Source organism: Theobroma cacao, chromosome 4 (assembly GCF_053813885.1).
Source record: "Theobroma cacao isolate CCN51 chromosome 4, ASM5381388v1, whole genome shotgun sequence".
NCBI classification, from domain to species: domain Eukaryota; kingdom Viridiplantae; phylum Streptophyta; class Magnoliopsida; order Malvales; family Malvaceae; genus Theobroma; species Theobroma cacao.
In genome coordinates, this window is record NC_142642.1 from 37,511,351 (window position 1) to 37,532,728 (window position 21,378).

Genomic DNA, 21,378 nt, shown 5'->3' on the forward strand with positions numbered 1-21,378 from the left:
GCATGGTAGCATTAAGAGCTTTTTTTTTTTTCAGAAAAAAGAGAGAAAATTTAAAAAATTTTAAAAAATAAAAATTTTAAAAATAAAAGATAAAATTATTTTAAAAATATTATTACATCATCAAACTAATTAAAATATTAACGGTTAATTGACGGCAAAACTTATATGTCTAACAAATTTTTTTTTGAGTTGATTATTCATTTTAAAAATTAATAGACTCATATTTAATTATGATAAAAATTTGAAAGCGTTAATGTATTTAACCACTTTGATTTTTTTTTAATTAAAAACTTTTTCTGATTGCTTAATATGAAAACACTTCAAGGAAGAAAGTTGGAAGGGAAGCATGCAAAATTGTAAGTTAAGGCTAAATTTTTGTTATTCTTTTTTCATGGAAGTAAAATAAGATGATTTTATCATAAATTCAATTAAAAACAATAGGACTAATAAAAGATACCATAGTTTCAAATGTTTTTTCCTTGGGCTAATTGGATATCTGAGTGTTTTTCATTCTAGTATTAATCCAATAACTTAGGACCTAGAACCTAACTGAGTCCAATGTTTTTCAACAAAGCCCAGCTAAGCACAACCTGCTATTCAAACCTTTAATGGGTACTATCAGCCCATCATAAACAAAACTACTTTTTTCCCTTTTTTTTTTTTGATGTAAAGTTAATTATTTCAGTAATCTGCACAGATGAAGATGCTAAAAATATAAATTAGTTTACAAGAATTAATGGACTGCTGATCATTTCTAACAATTTACTCAAAAAATTACAAAAAAAAAAAACAATAAGCAGCAATTCTGATTTCATGATGTCCTACTTCCTCCATTTGAGATAGCTAAAAAAGGGTTTCTCTGGAACTGGAATGTACTTGACAACCCAACCAATGGGCCAAGACACGGCCGCAAATCCACTGCAGGCACCCCACTGGCCCCAATTCAACCTCTCCGTATCTGCAAACTTCTTCAGAAATTCAACCATCACCACTTGAAGAAGAATTGTTATCCCGATGATCCCCATAAACAACTTATTCTTGTGTATGCCCTCAAATACGTTCTTCTTTTCCAGCTTCCTAGCGTTAAATTCGTTGAACACTTGGCAAAGGACAAAAATATTGAAGATCAAGGTATCATTTACCTTCTCTGTTACGCCAAAGATTGATTCACCTCTGAATTGTAAGGTAAGAAGCACAGCTATCTGGTATAAAGCTTGTGCAAGTAGGTTCCTCCACATGATATTTGTGATGAGTGGCTTTGTTCGACCAACGGGTGGTTTCTCCATCAACTCCTTTGTAGGCCGCTCTGTAGCAAGAGCCAGAGCACCCAATGTGTCCATAATCAAGTTCACCCACAATAACTGGACCGCTGTTAGAGGAACTTCACCTGCTGAAACTGCTGCTACAAAGTTAATACAAAGTGCAGCAACATTTACCGTGAGCTGGAATTGAATGAATTTCTGGATGTTGGTATAGACGCATCTTCCCCACCTCAAGACTGTGGCAACAGAAGCGAAATTATCATCCAAGATGACAATGTCTGAGCTCTCTTTCGCCACTTCAGTTCCCTGAATTCCCATGGACAGTCCTATATCTGCTTCCTTGAGTGCCGGTGCATCATTTGTGCCATCACCAGTGACTGCAACTACATGCCCTTTCTGTTTCAAGCACTGTACCATAAGAAGCTTATCAAAAGGAGAGGATCTTGCCATCACTCGGATTTTGTCAACTTTCTCCATCCTCTCTCGTGGTGTATAATTTCTGAATTCCTCGCCTTCTACCACCACACCACTGGACATGTCGTCACCAGGCCTGAGAATCCCACATTCAGTAGCTATAGCTCTTGCAGTGAAAACATTGTCGCCGGTAATCATTTTGATGTTTACTCCAGCATATTGGCAATCTTCCACAGCTTTCTTCACTCCAGGTCTGCATGGATCCTTTATGCCCACCAGTCCTAACAGGGTCAAGCTGTCTTCTTTAACCTTTTTCTGCTCTTTTAGATTTCCATACTCTTCTTCTGGAACTTGTTTATGGGCAAAAGCAATGCACCTGAGGGTGCTCGCTGCCATTCCTTGAATAATTTGCTCAAATTTCATCCTTTCGCTATCATTGAGATCTTTCACGATTCCAGAAGCATCGTAGTAGCTTGAGCACATTGCTAGAATCATCTCCGCGGCTCCTTTCCAGTGAACATGGACAGTGTCAGCCCCATTCTTCCCAATCAAAACCCCACTCCTTTTTTTCTGAGAATTGAAGGCTTCAACTTGTAGTATCGCACAACTCTGCTTCATTTTCTCCATATCCATATTCAGTTCCAAGACAGCCCAAGAAAGGATTGCCTTTTCTGTAGGACTACCTGAGAACTCGAATTCTGATCCTGAAGAAGCTCTGTAAACATTTCCAGTTGTGTTTAAAGCAACTCCCTGATGGATCAAGTCAACAACAAATGGAGAAATTGAAGAAGCACCCTCTTCCATAGATTTTTGGCCGAGCCAAAATTTGGTCACTTTCATTTGGTTGAGCGTGAGAGTGCCTGTTTTGTCGGTGCAAATTGTGGTGGCAGAGCCCATTGTCTCACAGGCAGAGAGCTTTCTTACCATTGCTTGATCTGCCATCATTCTCTTCATCGAATAGGCAAGAGTCAGTGTGACAGCTAGTGGCAGTCCTTCTGGAATTGCGACTACAACAATGGTAACAGCGGCAGCTACGATTCCAACAACAGCATTTATTATATCATCGGCCTTTGTCTTGTTTCCATTGAACTCCCGGTTTCCATTCTCATCTGTTGTATTGCCTGTGAAGTAACGAACCAACAAAACGACAAGAACCAGGAACGCAACTGCTAAGCCAACCTTACCAATTGATGAGGTCAGCCTGTTTAAACGAGCTTGTAAGGGCGTCTGTTCGTTAGTGTCCCGGCCGATTTGGCTCATCATTTGGCCCCACATAGTATTCATTCCAACCGAAGTGACAAGCATCCGAGCGTACCCATCAGCCACCTTGGTCCCTGAAAACAAGAACGGATTTTGGCTGCGATTTACCTCGACATGGTCACTTTCCCCGGTCATGCTCGATTCATCAACTTGCAAGGAATGTCCTTCTAAGAACAATCCATCAGCAGGAACTTGGTCTCCAATCTTTAGGCAAACAATGTCTCCAACAACTATATCAAATATTGAGATTTGTTGGCGCCGACCTCCTCGTACAACATCAATCTGAATATTGTTGCTGACTTTTGATAACTTGTCAAACTGTCTGTTTTGCCTATAGTTACTTATAGCAGAAACTGCAATGACAAGAAAGACAGCTACAAAAATGCTTCCACCGTCATACCAACCTTCTTTGAGTCCATGTTCTTTGATTCCGAAGCCAAGTGAAAGTGCTGCACATCCTAAAAGAATCATTATAGTAAGGTCTTTAAAAGCTTCAATGACAAAATGGAAAAAGCTCTTTGTTGGCGGTTTCTTATACGTGTTGGAACCGAATGCTTCATGTCGGTGAGCAATGTCCTCGGTGCTGCCAGAAATGCCGACCTGGGTGTTGGTTCCAAGAGCAGAAGCCACACCATCAACCCCATCAAGTTTCTGCAACCAATCGATTTTTTTCTCTTTGACTACCTCAATGAGAGTTGTTTGATCAACTTGGAAAAGACTGTTTTCTTGTGTAACAGTGAGTGAAACATGAGATGAGGAGCGATGAATATCCTTGGTTTTTGCTTTGGCTGCTGGAGGCTTGATGACAAGGGATGAAAAGGTTCTAGAACAATAAATGGTAGTGAAAATGGTGTGCCATTTCTTTTTGGGTTTGCTAAGGGTGGCAGGTACATGGATTATCCATTCAATGCCAAGCAAGTTTGAGCGGAGAATGGTTGTCATGAATAGAAACACCCCGAATAAGGGAAAACGAAGAAGAAGAAGAAGAAGAAAAAAGAGTATGCAAAAAAAAGATGATAGACTATAAACGAAACGACAATGTGTACTGTTTGGTTCACAGATATCTATTAGCTAGTACTTTGATTGTGATTTGTTCACCAAAAAACGTAACCTGATATCGGAAAAAGAGAAATGCTGTCTGGCTTTATAGGTCTATGCAGCGTATAGTTCCTGCGGTATTCTAATTTCTTTGTCCATTCCACGCGTTGTGTACTGTTTTCCTTAATCTATTGTTCGGAACTTTTCTTAGACTTAAAGAAACGTTTCTCGGAAGTTTACATGCAAATTCCTTGAACCAACTTCCTGAAATCTCTCGCTTCGTATATTTTTGTACGTGGTGTATCCTCATCAAATTCATCTCACATAATTAGGAATTAATCAAATCTTTTTAATTAATTGAAAAACTATTGAATATTAATAAAAAAATAAAAAAAATTTCATAGAAAACAATATTTTCTTTTAAACTTTTTTAGATAAAATAATAAAAAACAATCAATGTACTATCAAAATAATAAAAAATCTCCACTAATAAATCCATCTTATCAGTAACTGCTATAACTATTTTAAAGATTTCATATAAAAAAGAATTACTTCCATACAATTTTACTCTAACATATTTTAAGAAACATCTTTAACAAAATTTTCAGAAACCAATTGGAACTCATCAATTTTTATGCAACAGACAATTGAATAAATTGTAATTGAGAGAATCCAAAAAAAAATTAGCAAAAACAAATTAATTAAATCTGTAAGAGGAAAGTGAAATTTGAATTAAATAGATTTTGACTTGAATTTCTTTATCCAAATATGGTGTCTTTATTTTTTATTATATATAGCTCAATTTAAAATTAAATATTATATAGTTCAATATGAAATATCTTAACTGAGCTCATTAAGCAAATGAAAATCTTGGGCTCTAAGATTCCAAATAGACCAACAATTTGGATATTGCAACTTGTTTTATTTTTGGGTATTGAAAATACAAATTTAATCAATAATAATATGTAGGGAATAATAATAATGTTTAACTAATGCACACATGTGAAGCATTAATGCTGGCTTTGGATTGTAGATGGAGGAAGAAGAGCCCAGGCTTCCTTTCTAATAAATAGAGGGGGAAAATGTGTCGGCTTGATCTTGTGTATTTGTTTGAAAAAAAAAACCGCTTTCAGATTTCTTACCAATCTGTAAAGCTAGTCATATAATAATTTAAAATCATGTACATATTGTTATGATCATAAAAATATTGATTCCCTTGGTGAGGAATGCAGATTTTGACTAATGTGGTAGCATATAGTCTATAGTCTATAGTTTTATCAACGAATTTGAGTGGAAAGTACCATGTTAGAGAATATAAATTAGTATATTTTAGAGCTAGCTGATCAAATTAATTACATAATACTACAAAGCTTAGCACAAATATGAAGTTTAGGGAAGGCACATCATGATCAATTTCTCTGAAAATTTAGTTCAATATTAATATTTAATTTTTTTTGTTTTATAATTGAGAGAAAGAAAATTCGAACTCTATTCTTTATATAAAAAAATTCTGTACCAATTAATGAATTAAACGTTCGGGTGTCATTTTCTTTTTGAATAGTATAATATTCGATTCTTGAAGGCTTAAAAAAAGTAATAAGCTTTTGTGAACTTTGAATTGGATTCGTGTTTGCATGACAAAAAGGAAACACTAGGAACTAGACAGGAAAAACGGGTGGAAGCTAGGAATTAGATTCCACATGAAAATGAGGAGAAAAGCTCCAACTGTAATGGTGGGAGTAGCCCAACTTACACAAAATAATTAGTCCTGGTAATTTAACTATGAGGGCACACATTAAATCTGTGCACCCAGTTCCGCTTATCAATGAATTTGAGTGGAAACTACCATGTTGGAGAATATAAATTAGTACATTTAAGAGCTAGCTGATCAAATTAATTACATAATACCACACAAAGCTTAGCACAAATATGTAGTTTAGGGAAGGCACACCCTGATCAATTCTTCTGAAACTTTAGTTCAACATTAATATCTGATTTTTTTTTTATAATTGAAAAAAAAGACAATTTAAACTTTATTCTTTAAGTAGAGAAATTATATACTAATCAATGAGTCAAATGTTCGAGTTTTTTTTTTAAAGTATAATATTTGATTTTTGAAAGCTAAAAGAAAAGTATCTTCATGAACTTTGAATTTGATTCGTGTTTGAATGACATAAAGGAAACACTAGGAATTAGACAGGAAAAAAGGGTGGAAGCTATGAATTAGATTCCACATGAAGATGAAAAGAAAAGCTCCAATAGTAACGGTGGGAGTAGCCCAACTTACTCAAATTAGTTAGTCCTGGTAATTTAACTATGAGGGAACACATTAAATCTGCAGCTGAATAGTTCACTATCTCCATTTTTTCTTACTATGGCCTTCTGGTTTAGAGTAGATAGGCGAAGGGTTCTGAGTTTCGACCCTGAACATGAAGAGATAGTTGAGCATGCATATTGTTGTAACTTGTACGTAAGTTGGATGATGATATCGATAGGAAGGTTGAAACAGTGATGAAGATCGCAACCTAGTTTCTTCTATCAACCAAAGTTGAAGGAATTCTATTTTAATTCATTTCTATCCCCAAAGAATGGGAATTGTTGGTGTCCCCATTTAACAAACTTTGAAAAAGAGAGATTGTACTTTGTTCAAACTTTCTGGCTTAGCCTTATCCCAAAGTGAAACCGATGGGCATGCCGCGTTAGAGAAGATGCGGCGACACGTGATGGTATTCTTTGCCTACGTACGTTAATTATATTGACTTGGTCAATATTTGCTCTTCCTCGAATATGCTTACCAATTAATGATCTAATCGCAGGGTCTCCTCTCTTTGTAAATCAACTTGGAAAAAAACTGGGTTCAAACATTTGATCATTTTAGCAGTACCAGCCTGGGTCTAAAGCCCAAACAATGGGGTGAGCAAATAGAAACAGAAGATCATACAAGAAACAACTTTGGACGTGGAATGGACTCTAAGGGTACCTTTAGTCCTTTACTATGACATTTTTTGTCTTTAAGCAACACTGCAAACATGGAATAAAGAGACATTATCACTTCAACTCTTCTTCTTCTTCTTTTTTTAACTAGTGAACCATATTAAAACTCTGTTTGACTGATATATTTGATGTCTGTTATATGTTTTTGAATTTTTATTTATTTTTATTCCTTTCTATTCATATTTCTCTGGGCTAATTGGATCTGAGTGTTTTGCATTGCTAGTAATTTTCTAATAACACAGGACCTAAGGCCCAATTGAGTCCAATGTTGTTCAACAAAGCCCAGCTAAGCATAAGCTGCAATGTTAAATGGGTTTTATCAACCCATCATACAATAATCGGAAGTCCAATAATTATTTTAAAATCGGAGGTTGTTTTTTGTGAATAAGTAAACCATAATATCCAAATTCAATTTAATATAGATTTCTAGTCAATGATTAGTTCACACTTCCATCCATTGTGAACTTAAGAGCAATTTCCATTTATTTGTTTATTTTTTGTCACAAGAATACTACTAAACAAGGATGATTAGTTGATTCATGTCACCTAAAAGATATGGAGAGCCATTCTGTTCCAATAGGGTGACCAAAAGCCCCTTAATTTCCGTGCACAAGCTTTACTAATTTACTTTGATTAGAGGGAAATGGCAGAGTCACTACCCCCCAGATGGTACAATCATTTCAATGGCTAATCTTTTGTTAAAGAAGTGATTATGGTGGATATCCACCCACCATCCCTGTCATTCCCCTCAATGAGAAAAAGAAGATGGAAGGGTCCTCTTACTTAGCTTTTGAGCTTGTTCAAAGGTAAAGGTTTATAAAAGCAAATACACAACCATGATGAGTTTAGCATTAAAATATACATGTCCTTAACCACCCTGCTGCAACAAGAACAAGCTTTAAGACCAAGATATCTTTGAAGAACAGACCCACCCTGTTCATGGCCTTATCAGAACAATTATTCCATACCCATTACAGGGTAAAGATTAGTTAGGTCACCTAAAGCTGGCCAATCCCAGATCAACATATTGCTTAAACAAGCCAATAGATATAATCTTCATTTTGGATACCTCCCAATCTGACAATAGACTACTTCATCTGGACCATAAAAGTTACAAAGTTTGCTGGGTTTTTTTAGTTGTCTTTGGATTCTAATCATGTCCCTTTGGCCATCTTTTGATCATAAGGGTCAGCTGTGGACAGCCATGTAGGTCCTTTCTCTATATGCTTTATCAATGTTCAGACTAAAATGAGGAGATGATCTGAGAAAAATAAGGCTTTTTATTATATTTTTCTTAAATGTCTAAGATCAGCCGACCTAAAATCCAACTCATTTATGTTCCAACATGTTTCTGCTTGGCAAAATATAAAAGGTATCCTAAAAAAACACTACAGCAGGCGGCGTTATGTACCTGTTCCTAGGACTAACAAATTGAGAACATGCCATCTAAACACCTCTATTGCATATCTACATGCAGACATGAATGCCTAGAAAGTTTAGACTAACCTATTTGTTCTTCCGAGATTACCTACAATTGGGAATAATCCTATTTAAGAAATCAGCTCAACATTAAATTTTATGTCCAAGACAGTAATAGGTAGATTTGAGTCGCCTACGGTGAACATTAAATAGTTAATGTTGTTCTAACGGATAGCACTCCTATAAAGTTTTATGGTCCCTGAATGTCAATGTCACACACAAAAGATAGGAGAATAAGGCAAATGTTGTGCTACCTTTAGTCAGATATATCAATTAGGCTGACAGGTGACCCGACTCAGGCTTATGCTTTAAGCAATACCAATGAAGTAACCAATTCATCAACTGCTCTAACACCCTGGCAGGCTCACAGAAATCTAGCTGTACTCAAATGTTTATAGTTACTTGCATGTGAATATCATCATCATAATGGTAAGGTTTTTTGGACACCGTTTATCTTGAATCAGGCTCCCTTTAGTTCATATAGTTCAACTGGAAAGCGTCTGGCTATCATAGTGGACTACCCCAAGCATTGATCTAACTGCTTCATTATATTCAGGGCTTGGTGAATTGAACATGGGAAATGAAATGGGGAACAACAACACATCTGGATTGAGAGGTAAGCCTATCAAAATGTGTTTTTGAAAAATGATTGCTGAAAAGTACTACATGTTTTGGCTACTTATAATGCTTGTGTGCTATTTCAGAAGAAGATAATACAACTCAGGTTATATCTCAAAAAGAAGTTGCTTATGCAGATGATTTCAAAGGACAAAATCATGTAGTTCCTACAGCTCAAGATAAGGGTTTTCAAGGAAAAGATACAGGGTTAGCTTCTAGTGATGTAGGCAGAGAAGATCCCAATGTTGACGACCAAAAAACAGAAAATAAAGGTTAGTAAATTCGGCATTTTAATTGCTAAAAATATGTTTTTTTTTTCTATTTACAATTCTGATGGGCTAATGCAGAAGAAGATGACATGAAAACTAAGGGCAAGAAATCTCTGCAAGAAGCTGCTCCAACAGATGATGTCAAGGGACAAAATCATGAAGTTCCTGCATTTGAAGATGCATATAAAAGTGAAAAAGACACAGGTTTGGCTTCTACTAATCTCGAGGGAGCGGCAGAACCTCATGATGACAACCAGAAACAGGATGAGAAAGGTTAGTCAGTACAGCATTTTCTTGCCATTATATAGTTGGCTATTTACAATCCCAATGATTGATAAATTGTTTTTTCTATGTATAATGATGGACTGGCGCAGAAGACCATAGTAACATAATTCCTGAAGCCAAAGAAAAATCCTTGCAAGAAGCTGCTTACACAGAAGAGGCAACAGGACAAGATTGTTTAGTTCCTGCAGCTGAAGATAAAAATATTCATGGAAATGAGACAGATTTAGTTTCGAGTGAACCTGATGGAATAGCATCGCCTCATGTTGACAACCAGAAACAGGATGAGAAAGGTAAAGCATTTTCTTGCCATTATATGCTTGTCTATTTCCAACCCGAATGATTGCTAAAATTTTTTTCTATGTATAATGATGATGGACTGGCGCAGAAGACCATAGTAACATAATTCCTGAAGCTAAGGAAAAATCCTTGCAAGAAGCTGCTTACACAGATGAGGCAACAGGACAAGATTGTTTGGTTCCTGCAGCTGAAAATAAAAATACTCATGGAAATAAGACAGATTTGGTTTTTAGTGAACCTGATGGAATAGCATCTCCTCATGTTGACAACCAGAAAAAGGATAAGAAAGGTTAGTCAGTAAAGCATTTTCTTGCCACTATATAGTTGTCTATTTACAATCCCAATGATTGCTAAAATATGTTTTTCTATGCATGATGATGATGGACTGGCGCAGAAGACAGTAGTAACATAATTCCTGAAGCTAATGAAAAATCCTTGCAAGGAGCTGCTTACTCAGATGAGGCAACAGGACAAGATAATTTAGTTCCTGCAGCTGAAGATAAAAATTCTCATGGAAATGAGCCAGATTTGGTTTCTAGTGAACCTGATGGAATAGCATCTCCTCATGTTGACAACCAGAAGCAGGATGAGAAAGGTTAGTTCATAGCGTATATCTTGCTTGCTGGTATATGATTGTCTATATACAATCGCATAATTTCAGCATCACCACTTGCTACAATATAGCTTTCTACTTATAACATGATGGACTGACGCAGAAGAAGATAGTAGCACAAATCTTGAAGCTGAGGAAAAATCCTTGCAAGAAGTCGCTAGTACAGATGAAACAAAAGCACAAAATCACCTAGTTCCTACAGCTGCAGATAAAAATACTCATGAAATGGAAACAGGGTCGGGTTTTAGTGATCCTGATGTAATGGCATTTCCCTGTGTTGAAAACCAAAAACAGGATGAGAAAGGTTAGTACAAACAGCTTTTGCTTGCCAATATGTTGCAATTCCAATGAACTACTGCAGAAAAACATAAGTTTCAGCATCTCACTTGCTAAATTATGTTGTATATTTATAATGCTGTGGAACTGGTGCAGAAGAAGATATTAACATAAACGATGAAACTAAAGAAAAATCCTCACAAGAAGTTTCTAGCACAGATGTAGCAGAAAGACAAGATGAAAATACTAATGGAAATGAGAACGGGTTGGTTTCCAGTGATTCTGAGCGAACAGCAGATCCTCATGGTGACAATCCAAAACAGGATGAGAAAGGTTAGTAAATGCAGCATTTTATTTGCCTATATGTGGTTGTCTACTTACAATCCTGATAAATGCAGAAGAGGACAACACAAATGCTGAACCTCAGGAAAAACCTCTGGCAAAAGATGATCATGCAGGTGATGTTGAAGAAAAAAATCTAACCATTCCTGCAGCTGAAGGTGAAGATTGTAATAAAACAGGGGCAGAGGCAGAATTGGCTTCTGGTTACCAAATGGCAGTAGTAGATACTCTTCATAACCAGACACTAGAAGGGCGAGGTTAGTAAATTCTCATTCTAGCATGCACTAGTTAAACTCCAATTTATTTCCTTTTGTTTGAGTTGCATATTTGATCTGTTCATCTAGCAACCCCTATAAAACATAATTTAGTCCGTCCATGTTTATAGAACAAGTTAAAACTGAACTTCATCCACTAGCTGAGTGTACAAAAGTTGAAGCAAAACCAAGTGAAGCTGCTGATGAAGGCAGGGAAACCCAACCAGCTTCTTCACCCGAGAACTTGAAAGATCATGAGAAGCAACAAGAATCAAATTTGGAGGAGAATCCATCTGGAATAAGTCATCATTTCGAGAATCAGAACTCCATGATGAAAGGTTAGCACTCTTCTGTTAGTTAGATTTAGAAGATACTGATAAATCATCAATATCTATTTGTTTTAATTTTTTTTTATTTATTAAGAATCAAAATGTTGGTAGAGTTAAATATAACTATAACACAAGAAATCCACCTTAATTCTTTGTTACTTATTTTGCAACAGAGGATGAGGGGACTAGAGATTCAACTTCCAATGCAGCATCTTCTACTTCACATGATTCAGTACCTCAAGAACCTAAAGTTCTAGAGCCTGAACAGTATGAATTGGCCAAAATCCACACTGAGCAACTGGTACAAGCGTGCAATGGGCCACAGAAAAGTGAGCATGTGATCATACCATATTTAACATGTCCAGATCAGGAAAATGGTTTCATTTCAGATCCTAGCATATCAACTGATATGGTCGAGAGTGTTTGTCGTGATTCCAGTTCGAAGATAGAAAAGGAAACGGTTGATTTTTGGGTGAAAGAGATGGCAACCAAAGAAGTGCGCAATGAAGAGAATTTTGAACTTAGGGATGGGGATGAGGCTGGGAACAGTTTAGGAAAAACAACCACCACAATGACGGATTTGCCTAATGAAGTTGAAGCCAAATGCAATGGAGAGTTACCAAGTGAGATGAAGTCAATTCAAATTGATTCCCCTGAATCACAAGCAGAAGTTATTCTGGCAGATGAGACACCGAATTTGCAACTGGAAGTTTCCGAAACTGAAGACAAAGGCATAGTTCCTATTCATAAAGCCATATTGGTAAGGGAAGAATCAGAAAATGGAGATAGCAAGCTTTCTCACTGCCAAATTCAATCTGAAGAGGAGTCAATCGAAAAATCAAATGGCATGGAGTCTGAAGAAGGATCAAACGCTGATGAGCCAAGTGCCTCTCCACCTCAATTTATGATGAATGGTCATGTGAAGGAGGAAACAAGATGTCTGCTCGATACTTCTTGTGATTCTACGAGCAGTAAGGACTCTCAATTTGAGGAGGCAAAGACTGTCGAGAACGGTCTCCTCATTGATGTGCCAATTAACTACCAGAATGGAGCTATTGAGGATCAACAAAAGGACTCACAAAAGAAAGAAATTCACTTGGTCACTGACCATGCAGTGATTTCTGCAGATATTTTTCTCACAGATCAAAAAGACAAAGAAGAATCAGAAGAGAAGAACATTATCGAAGAAATGCTGGAAAAAATTGAAGATTTAAATTCCATTGGAAATGATACATCAAACAGAGAAAGTGGAGAGCAATGTATATCTCATTCATATCCTATAGAACAAGCAGAAGCATTTCTTAGCCCATCTCATTCAAATCAAAACTTGACAGAGAAAAGTGTAATTTCCATGGCTGAATTGGCTGGTGAGAAACCTGTATGGGATCTTTCAAATCGTCCAAAAACAACTCCAGTGACAATGGCAGAGACTAAGCCTTCAGCAAAACAGTGTAGTGAACAACGTGCAATTGGTGAAACACCTGCTATTGCCAATGGTGATTATTACCAACAAGAAAGTGTGGGAAGGCTCAGCACTGAATCAAATTCTGATAACATGGGCATTCATGCTCAAATGCGGAAATCCCCGAGCTTTGATCTTGATCTTCGAATCCATGCGAGAGCAGAGGAATCAGATCAAACCCCTTTGCTGTATCAGGATAAGCCTACAATCGACAGCTTCTCAAGCCAGACCGATGATACTCTTGGAAAACCACTAGCAAACACTGAGCATGGTAAAAATTCATTACATTATGAAGCAATGCCAGTGGAGGAGAAAGTTGTTACATTAGAAAGATGTGATTCTGAGAAGTCAAAAACTCCATTTCTTGGTTTCTTGAGAGAAGAAGAAGAAGAAGCTCATATGTTGATTACTCCAAAGAAACAAGACAACCATTCTGCTGCAAAGAAGGCAACCAAGGTTTCACCTAAGGAAGTCACACCTGCTCCACCAAAAGGTAAAGAAAAGCGCAAGCCTAGGACTTCTCTCTTTGGCACCTGCATGTGTTGTGCAACTGTGATCAATTAAACACTTTTGGAATGCCTTTTTCATGTTCCCAGTTTCATTTTTTCTTTCACTATTTGTTTTGGTTGGGTTGGGGTTTTTATTTTCTTCTTCTTCAATTTCCCAATTCAAGTTTTTTCTCAAATGGAGTTTTGGGTGAGGAGACATCAGCTGTGGCTTAATTAATTCATTTGAGAGATGAAATGATATAGAGTGAAATAACCTTGTAACTATATGACTGGAATTGGTTTTTCTTTCTGTATTTTGTATAGACTTACACTGGCCTGTTGATGTAAGTTCCTGATGGTTGAGAGAATTTGTATGGTCTGGGAAGAAACTTTGTAAGTTAGGCAGCATTTGCTGCCTTTGAATGCAATATTTCTTTTATTTTTTATTTATAATACAGAATTGGAAGTTTTATTTCCTTTGCGATATCATGTTTTTCGTGACGCATATATCGGTCATACTATCACTTTAATATTTGATGTGCATGTAATTAATAATTGATTTATCTATTTATTTTTTTCCCTTTCAAATGTTTTTAATGCAAGAATTTAAAGGACTTGGTCATGAAGAGAATTAATTAGCACTATGAAAGAAACCTCTTATGTTTTTTTTTTTTTTTTCCTTTCTTTGGAGGCAAAGGGCACACAAAAATACAGAGTTAAAAGCTCATTGCAAAAGGCTAAATGTGAATGGGAGAGTGCTGAATAAAGAAGTAGTTGTTTTGCCAAATGGGAAAGGGGCCAAGACGGCCATATTACATACATTTCTGCTTGGAATTTTGTATGGTCAGACCGACCATTGATCCTCAGTCAAAGTCAGAAATTAATTGAGCAACAAGGTTGGAGAAATTTCACATCTATATGCCTCCCTTGCACTCAGATGGAGGAGGAGCTACCATTTAACCAAGCACCTCAAATTATTTTCTTCAAGAAATATGAAATTTTAAGTAATTTTGAAAAATGTATCCCAATACATAAATCTAAAATCGAGATATATATATTATTAAAATTTATGTTATTTACACGTAATATCTATCCCAATACATAAATCTAAAATCGAGATATATATATATATTATTAAAATTTATGTTATTTACACGTAATATCGTTATTTTACGTTTCCAACCGTTTTTAGTTAAACTCAAAATGAAATTTATATCTTATTTATCATTTTTGTGCTATTATAATAAAATTTACATCCAAATATATGCTTTCTATGGAAGAAAGACAGCTTTTGTTTCCTTTTTCCAAATTCACTTAAAATGAAACAATTGAAAATTTTCAACTAGAAATACAAGAATAAAATGGAGAAATATATTTAACAAAAGTTAAAAATGTGAGGTCATTCTAATTAAGCTTTTGGTCATTGGACATCATTTGACTTACTACAACAAAGAGAGTACACAACAAATAATAAGAGGAATTACTTCTTGGGGTAGGGGGGGTGGGGATAGAAACAAAAACGAATTTTGAATACAAAATTAATTAAAATATCTTTAATCAAATCGTTGATGTTGAAGGAGGCTTTTTTGTTTTCATCCAACGGTAGTCATCATTTTGACAAATTCTTCGTAGTTAACCTGACCATCACCGTCCAAATCAGCTTCTTTGATCATCTGCTCCACCTCTTCATCGGTTAACTTCTCACCAAGATTGATCATGACATGCCTCAGCTACACACAATCAAAGAAAATGGAAATTAATTAATTAATTTTTCTAATCTGGTTTAGATTCTTTTCAAACATAATAAAATAATTCAGATGCAAAACCCCAAATGCAATATATATTCATTGCATGCAAAAAAGGAAAAAAAAAAAACATTACAGCCTATCATCTAAATGTATGCCCACATGAAAAGTTACATGGACTAGGTGAAAACATGTGAAATACCCCCATAAAGAATTTCATTTTCTTTTTTGTTTTTTGGGGTTTGTGCAAATTCCAATGTAGAACATTGCAAAATAAAGATACTCAATATCTCTCATTTAACATATGATTTGTCTTGTGTTAACCTTTGGTCATCTTTTCCAATTCTTTTTCTCTCTCTCTATTCCCTCACATGCCAGCTATCATGGATAGTCAATAGCAACGGCCCCCTTTGCTAGTTGTATTTTTCATACTTTTCAATGTGAAAAGCAAAGCTAAAAGATGGAGGGTTGTAAACCCAAGTCAAAGTTTTCAATTGAATGCTTTAAGAGTTTCGGATTGAATCCTTTAATATCAACAATTCTCTCATCGAATAAACCTTGGAAGAAAAAGAGAAAAGTTGGGTTAAATTGTACGACTTGCATTTAAGGGAAAAAGTGTAAATAATGCATGGGAACCTGTTAATTTGGTTAAAAAAAGTGAAGAAAAAGATATCATAATTTACCTCAGTAGCTGAGATGTACCCATTTTGATCCTTGTCAAAAACTTTGAAAGCCTCTTTAAGTTCCTCCTCTGCATCAGTTTCCTGGTTTTTTGACACAGAACAAATATAATCTTTGTCAGTTCCTTCGCTAAATGCTAAACTTTTGTCTCTCGTTTTCCCGATTTCTAGTCATTTCTGTAGCTGCATATAATTAACAGGTAAATTGCTTATAGTATCAATTCATTTACCTTCATTTTCTTGGCCATCAAGTTCAGGAACTCAGCAAACTCAATGGTTCCATTCCCATCAGCGTCAACCTCACTTATCATGTCCTGGAGCTCTTCTTCCGTGGGATTTTGATCCAGGGATCGAATCACCGTGGCCAGTTCTTCCACAGTAATGCAACCTAATAAAACATGCAAAATATCATTAACAATAAGGACTGTAACAAAAAACTAGAATTATGCTGCATTTTAAGCATGAAGTGAAGAATAAACTCACCATCCCCGTCCTTGTCAAAGAGACAGAAGGCTTCTTTGAACTCAACAATTTGTTCTTCAGTTAGTATATCTCCCATGTTCATTTGTTTGGCTGCCTGGAAAGCTAAAGAAAGTTGGGAAGTTTGAGAGAGAGAGAGATGGAAGGAGAGAGAGTATGTGTGTATGTTGTTGAGTATAGCTCAAGCTTAGCTGGGTTTATGTAGAATTCCAATGCGGAGAAGTTTAAAGAAAATTTCTTAGTTAAAATTTTAATTAAAACTAAAAAGAGTTTAATAATCAAAGTCAAATCAACCCTATGACTTAAAATGGTTGTTACAGTGCTAATAGCTTTTCAGATTGCTCCCTCCACTGTCTAGCCGTCCAAGATTATGACCCTTTTTCCATTTCTTTAATTCTTTTTCTGGGTGAGATTAATGAACTAGTTAATTGCACTTCTCTTTGTATATTAGTGAATAAGATATGGGGAATTAAAATTTTAAGACAGCTGTAGGGTTTTAATGTTTAGGAGACAAAACTACAAAAGCATTCAAAGTAAAAGACTGGAGGGAAGTATGGGACTATGGGGAGATGTGTACACTGTTTCCATTACTATTTTTCAACCCCAGAAAGCACGCTGCGTTGCTTGCACGAGCCCATTGAGAGAAGTTTCAAAGGTTTACCCTCTTCTTTTTTCAACACGATAAGAAGAATCAAACGTGCTTTGGCGGTCCCCTTTTCTCCATCTTCTGGATATTTACTTGTCATTTAAGTTTGGGTTTGAGAAAAGATTATGAATGGTGGGATTTTGTCATTGTATAATTTAATGTAAGTAAGGATCTAAGGAAACTTAAGAGCGACAACCGGAGTCAATAAATAAAGAAAGGAGAGGAAACTATAAATGTGCATGGCTGTCCACGCGGTTTGGCTCAGCAAACCTTAGCTTTGAGTACGGTTGTACTCTTTGAAATTTGTGGCAAAGTGAGTAATAGAAAACTTGGGATATAATCTAAATGCTAATAAAATACTCTGCTTGGGCAAGGAGATCGACGCGAAATCAACACGTAAGAAATAAGCAGAGACAGAGACACAGTCTTGGTCGACAGTTTAGACTTTGATTCAACCTTCAAAGCCCATACTAGAAGATATATTAGGCATGGAATTGACTGAGGAAAATTTGCGATTTTTCTGCCTATGCGTTCTGACTAAGTCGCCTTCCGCCGGGTAATCAATTAGCAGGCCTAGCCTTTAAATGTGTGCTTGATTAATGGTCTTGGTCGGTCACGATTTGAAAACCCATTTTCATAGCCCAGTTGAAATTGAATGATCAGACATTCAAACTTGCAGAATGTTCAGGTCTCTGGCCTGTCTGAAGGGGACGGTTTCAGAGGCCCTGGCCACTGACCAAAATCCATGAACAGTATGACAAACAGTACGGGTCCTGTAGTGCAACTCTTCCAACAAAATCTTCAGCTGGTGAGGAGCTTCCCTTCCTGTCAAATATCTAGTGGTTAATATCTCCTTGCAATTACTCTTATTATACTTCTGATATACTTGAATATCAATCAATGAAACCATCATGAGCCATACTGTATATAATTGTAGGTGATTTAACCCTGAACAGAGATGCATCGTCCAGCTGAAAACGAGGAACCCTGTATGTTGCAACTGACTTGTGTAATCAGTGAACTAAAAAAGACTCTTTGAAGGAAAATGCTATGAATGCTATGTGCACTCCAGCATTTCTCAAAAGAAGGTTCCATCATTACTTTTTATATTTTCCTTTATATAAACCCAGCAAAGGTTCACCAGCACAAGAGCAATCAGATCAGACAATGATCCTTATACAATTTCCTGCCCATTTCCTCAGAACATATCTGTATCAGGATACAAAAGAAAAGGTTCCTCCTAGACAATCATTGAAACAGAAAGAGTTGACTTTTTTACAAGCGAAAAATTACATCTCGGGATCAGTTTTTTTTTTTTTTTGTTTTTTGGTGCAACACATACTGCTCTATTAAGGCAAAAGGTAGCTACAAAGTGAGGGTAAAGCTTCAATTTATTCTCCTAATTGGTTATCTCGCATGGCTAGTTACTAAATCTTGCAACGAGAAGCAAACAGATATAACCAGTCAGATAAAGCAGTCACCAGCAGAAGAATTTGATCATCATTTTCCATTTCTCTCATTTCATATAGGCTGGCCCTTTGGTACAATTTGATCTTTGAGCCACATGTAAATGGGAACCAGCACATAGTACGTTGCTGCTATTGCCCCAAGAACAAACCGCAAAAGGAACACAAAAGGATTAACAGGTTTCTGGACATCCTCTGCCTTTGGACCAAGCTGCAACAAGATTCATACCCCATCAGTACTATAGAAGGAACAAAATCTAGTAAAGTTGAAGTTTATAAAATGTATAGAATACTTTTATTGCTAGTTTTTGTTGTTTTCGTTTTCCCTGAGTAACTGAAGAAACTAAATCACACCGAGAATACGACAGAAGGCACTGAAAACATAGAGATGCAAGATGGGCATAACTTAATAAACTAGATGGAAAGAACAAAAAGGATTAAGAAGCAGAGATGAGATAAAAATCAGAACCATGATATCGAATTCCTAAGAAAATGTCTACCAATTCCCTCCTTTAATCAGCAGGGAAGAAGCAAGACTCTTAAATCTGAGAGCAGGAAGATGGAAAAGTGCAGACATATGGTAAAAGGTAGAGCAGAGATCTTAAATTTGAAGATCAAAATGAGCTAATGAGTACAAAAAACCAAAATGTGAAGGAAGTACAGAAGTAGAAGAACAATAGTAGCTTCTTTTAACTTGCTTTTTCTCTCCAAAACCTTCCATGCATAAATCTTAACAAATCCTTTGGCACCAATTTGAAATAAAAGGTGAAAAACAGGCCATCGCACGCTGTTATAAATGGCTAAGATGGTTTAAATAAGCTCAAAGCAAAAACTAGTAACCCCAAGTCTATATTCAGATATCCTCAGAGACAAATTATAAGATCTCAGGATGGGCTTATGAACCTCATAGCCAAAAACTTTCCAAAAAAATAGTTTGAATGATGCAGGATCTTAATTCAAAATGGGGATGAACTTTTACTACTAATTGAAACCAATTCTTCAACAACCATATGAAAGGTATTCTAATCATTTATCAGTTAATCACCCATCCTAAGAAAAATTTTTCCAGGTAAATAACAACAGTACTAAATAGATTATGCAGTATGATTACTTTGAAGAAATAGTAAGCAAGCACAAGGAGTTGAACATTGGACTTTCAACTTTTTTATTTAACTATATAATGTAAACTTGAGGAAACCACATATACTAGCCACAAGAAATTCATTTCCAGATACACAAAAAATATAAAGATGAAAAGTATACTACCTTAAGTGGAGAGTCTCCTGACAATGGCTTCACTCCAGTCACAGAGCAACCCATGATCAAGCCATGTCTCCGGACACCACGATACCATTTCGGACCAATCCTTTTTAGTTTCACATCTTTAAAACCAGCCTTTTTAAACCACTCTATATACTCTTCCTCTTTCGGAAAGAGCATCCACATATCCGCAAAAAAGCGAGACAACCAGAATGTTGGATACACAGGACCTATAATACAGGCTTTCCCTCCTATTTTCAATACCCTGTAAGCTTCCTTGATCCCACGCTGTGGGTCCGGCCAGTACTCAATACTGAGGAACGCAAAAAGAAAGCCACATATAATATCAGAGACAAACCTTACAAAGAACCTAGATTGAACATGCACCAATATATAATTGAACATCTAAAAAACTAAAAATATGAAAAGAATGCCATTGTTTAATGTAACAAATCTCTAAAGCTATATTCCTCAATTTCCCATTCAAAGCGTACAAATGACTATCACTACCAAAAGTGCTCTAAAAGGAACCCAATTTTACAATTCTCCAAAAACTGCTTATAGACATAAAGATTATTTTGCATAACTGAAAAAATTATGGGAAATTTTTAATATAAGAACGGTAAAGGGAGATATTACCTCCCTGCAGACACATATCGATCAGCATAATCAGTAGGAAATGGGAGATCCTCCGCATCACCTTCAATTATCTTGCATTCCTTCAAAGGTTCCTTCTGCTTGGCCTTGGCAAGCTGGTGAGGTGATTGATCAAGAATTGTGACATTCTTGGCATCCACATGCTTCACTATGCCAAGAGTAGTAAACCCAGTTCCGCCCCCAACATCTACCACTGTCAAATTCCTAGCATAAAGATCAGCAGGCTCAAGCGCCTCATCTCGCATATCCTCTGTCCAGTGACCAGGGTTTATGACATGATCATACACTATTGATAAAAACCTATAAAACCAAAACGCTTCTTTCTTGTGTTGTATGAACCTAGGCTGAGAAGCAGGCCTCGAGGATGATACACTGCATCTGGGTGCTAAGATTCTACTCGTTTGATTCTTGCTATAAGATAGTAAACCCTTCTGGGGCAAGCACCTAAAATGAAAATTTGACCCCACGAAGCCTAACCCTGTTGGGGCTGCTCCACCAATGAGCTTGAGATTTTCAGCTCCTGTAAGCATTGAAGAGGCCATGAAATGATACAATTGTGAAAACCCCGATACACCAAAGCCCAAATAGTCTGCTATCTCTCAGAGCATGTGATATTAATAATTCAACAGAAGGAAACCCTACCCCAATTTTATCAAAATACAAACGTTGGAAAGTAAGAAAGAAAGGAAATAAAACTGCCTACAAATGTAAGTGAGAAAGGCTTGTGAGAAACGAAAGGGTACAGAAAAGGAAGGATTAAGAGC

At 36.3% G+C, this 21,378-nt stretch overlaps 3 protein-coding genes, 1 long non-coding RNA gene and 1 pseudogene across 10 annotated transcripts; 2 read left to right on the forward strand and 3 right to left on the reverse strand.

Annotated features, from left to right (window-relative positions):
• Positions 1–405: 405 nt before the first annotated feature.
• Positions 406–4,057, reverse strand: LOC18603082 (putative calcium-transporting ATPase 13, plasma membrane-type pseudogene; annotated as a pseudogene).
• A 4,686-nt stretch (positions 4,058–8,743) lies between these two features.
• LOC18603083 (uncharacterized) lies at positions 8,744–14,157 on the forward strand. Of its 7 annotated transcripts, none has more exons than XM_007034841.3 (12): positions 8,744–8,876; positions 9,004–9,063; positions 9,152–9,337; positions 9,413–9,607; positions 9,709–9,909; positions 10,005–10,205; positions 10,311–10,511; positions 10,633–10,833; positions 10,962–11,138; positions 11,204–11,404; positions 11,533–11,739; positions 11,904–14,157. In XM_007034841.3, the coding sequence occupies exons 2-12, from the start codon at positions 9,021–9,023 to the stop codon at positions 13,754–13,756; spliced, it is 3,666 nt and encodes a 1,221-aa protein (XP_007034903.3). In that variant the 5' UTR covers positions 8,744–8,876; positions 9,004–9,020; the 3' UTR covers positions 13,757–14,157. The 7 variants fall into 7 exon arrangements, with proteins under 7 accessions (XP_007034903.3, XP_088661536.1, XP_088661532.1 ...); XM_088805410.1 differs by having other exon boundaries at positions 9,203–9,337; XM_088805406.1 differs by lacking the exon at positions 8,744–8,876 and having other exon boundaries at positions 8,884–9,063.
• Positions 14,158–15,054: 897 nt separating this feature from the next.
• Positions 15,055–16,782, reverse strand: CML11 (calmodulin-like 11). Its single transcript, XM_007034845.3, has 4 exons — positions 16,589–16,782; positions 16,336–16,493; positions 16,109–16,189; positions 15,055–15,410 (listed from the first exon to the last, which is right to left on the reverse strand). Exons 1-4 carry the CDS (start codon positions 16,668–16,670, stop codon positions 15,273–15,275), a joined length of 459 nt encoding a protein of 152 aa, XP_007034907.1. The 5' UTR covers positions 16,671–16,782; the 3' UTR covers positions 15,055–15,272.
• A 1,099-nt stretch (positions 16,783–17,881) lies between these two features.
• On the forward strand, positions 17,882–18,561 carry LOC18603085 (uncharacterized). The gene is made up of 2 exons (XR_016025926.1): positions 17,882–18,073; positions 18,169–18,561. It is a non-coding gene; the product is annotated as an uncharacterized LOC18603085 (long non-coding RNA).
• Positions 18,406–21,328, reverse strand: LOC18603086 (2-methyl-6-phytyl-1,4-hydroquinone methyltransferase, chloroplastic-like). Its single transcript, XM_007034848.3, has 3 exons — positions 20,597–21,328; positions 19,964–20,270; positions 18,406–18,908 (listed from the first exon to the last, which is right to left on the reverse strand). The coding sequence occupies exons 1-3, from the start codon at positions 21,154–21,156 to the stop codon at positions 18,753–18,755; spliced, it is 1,023 nt and encodes a 340-aa protein (XP_007034910.3). The 5' UTR covers positions 21,157–21,328; the 3' UTR covers positions 18,406–18,752.
• Positions 21,329–21,378: the final 50 nt, after the last annotated feature.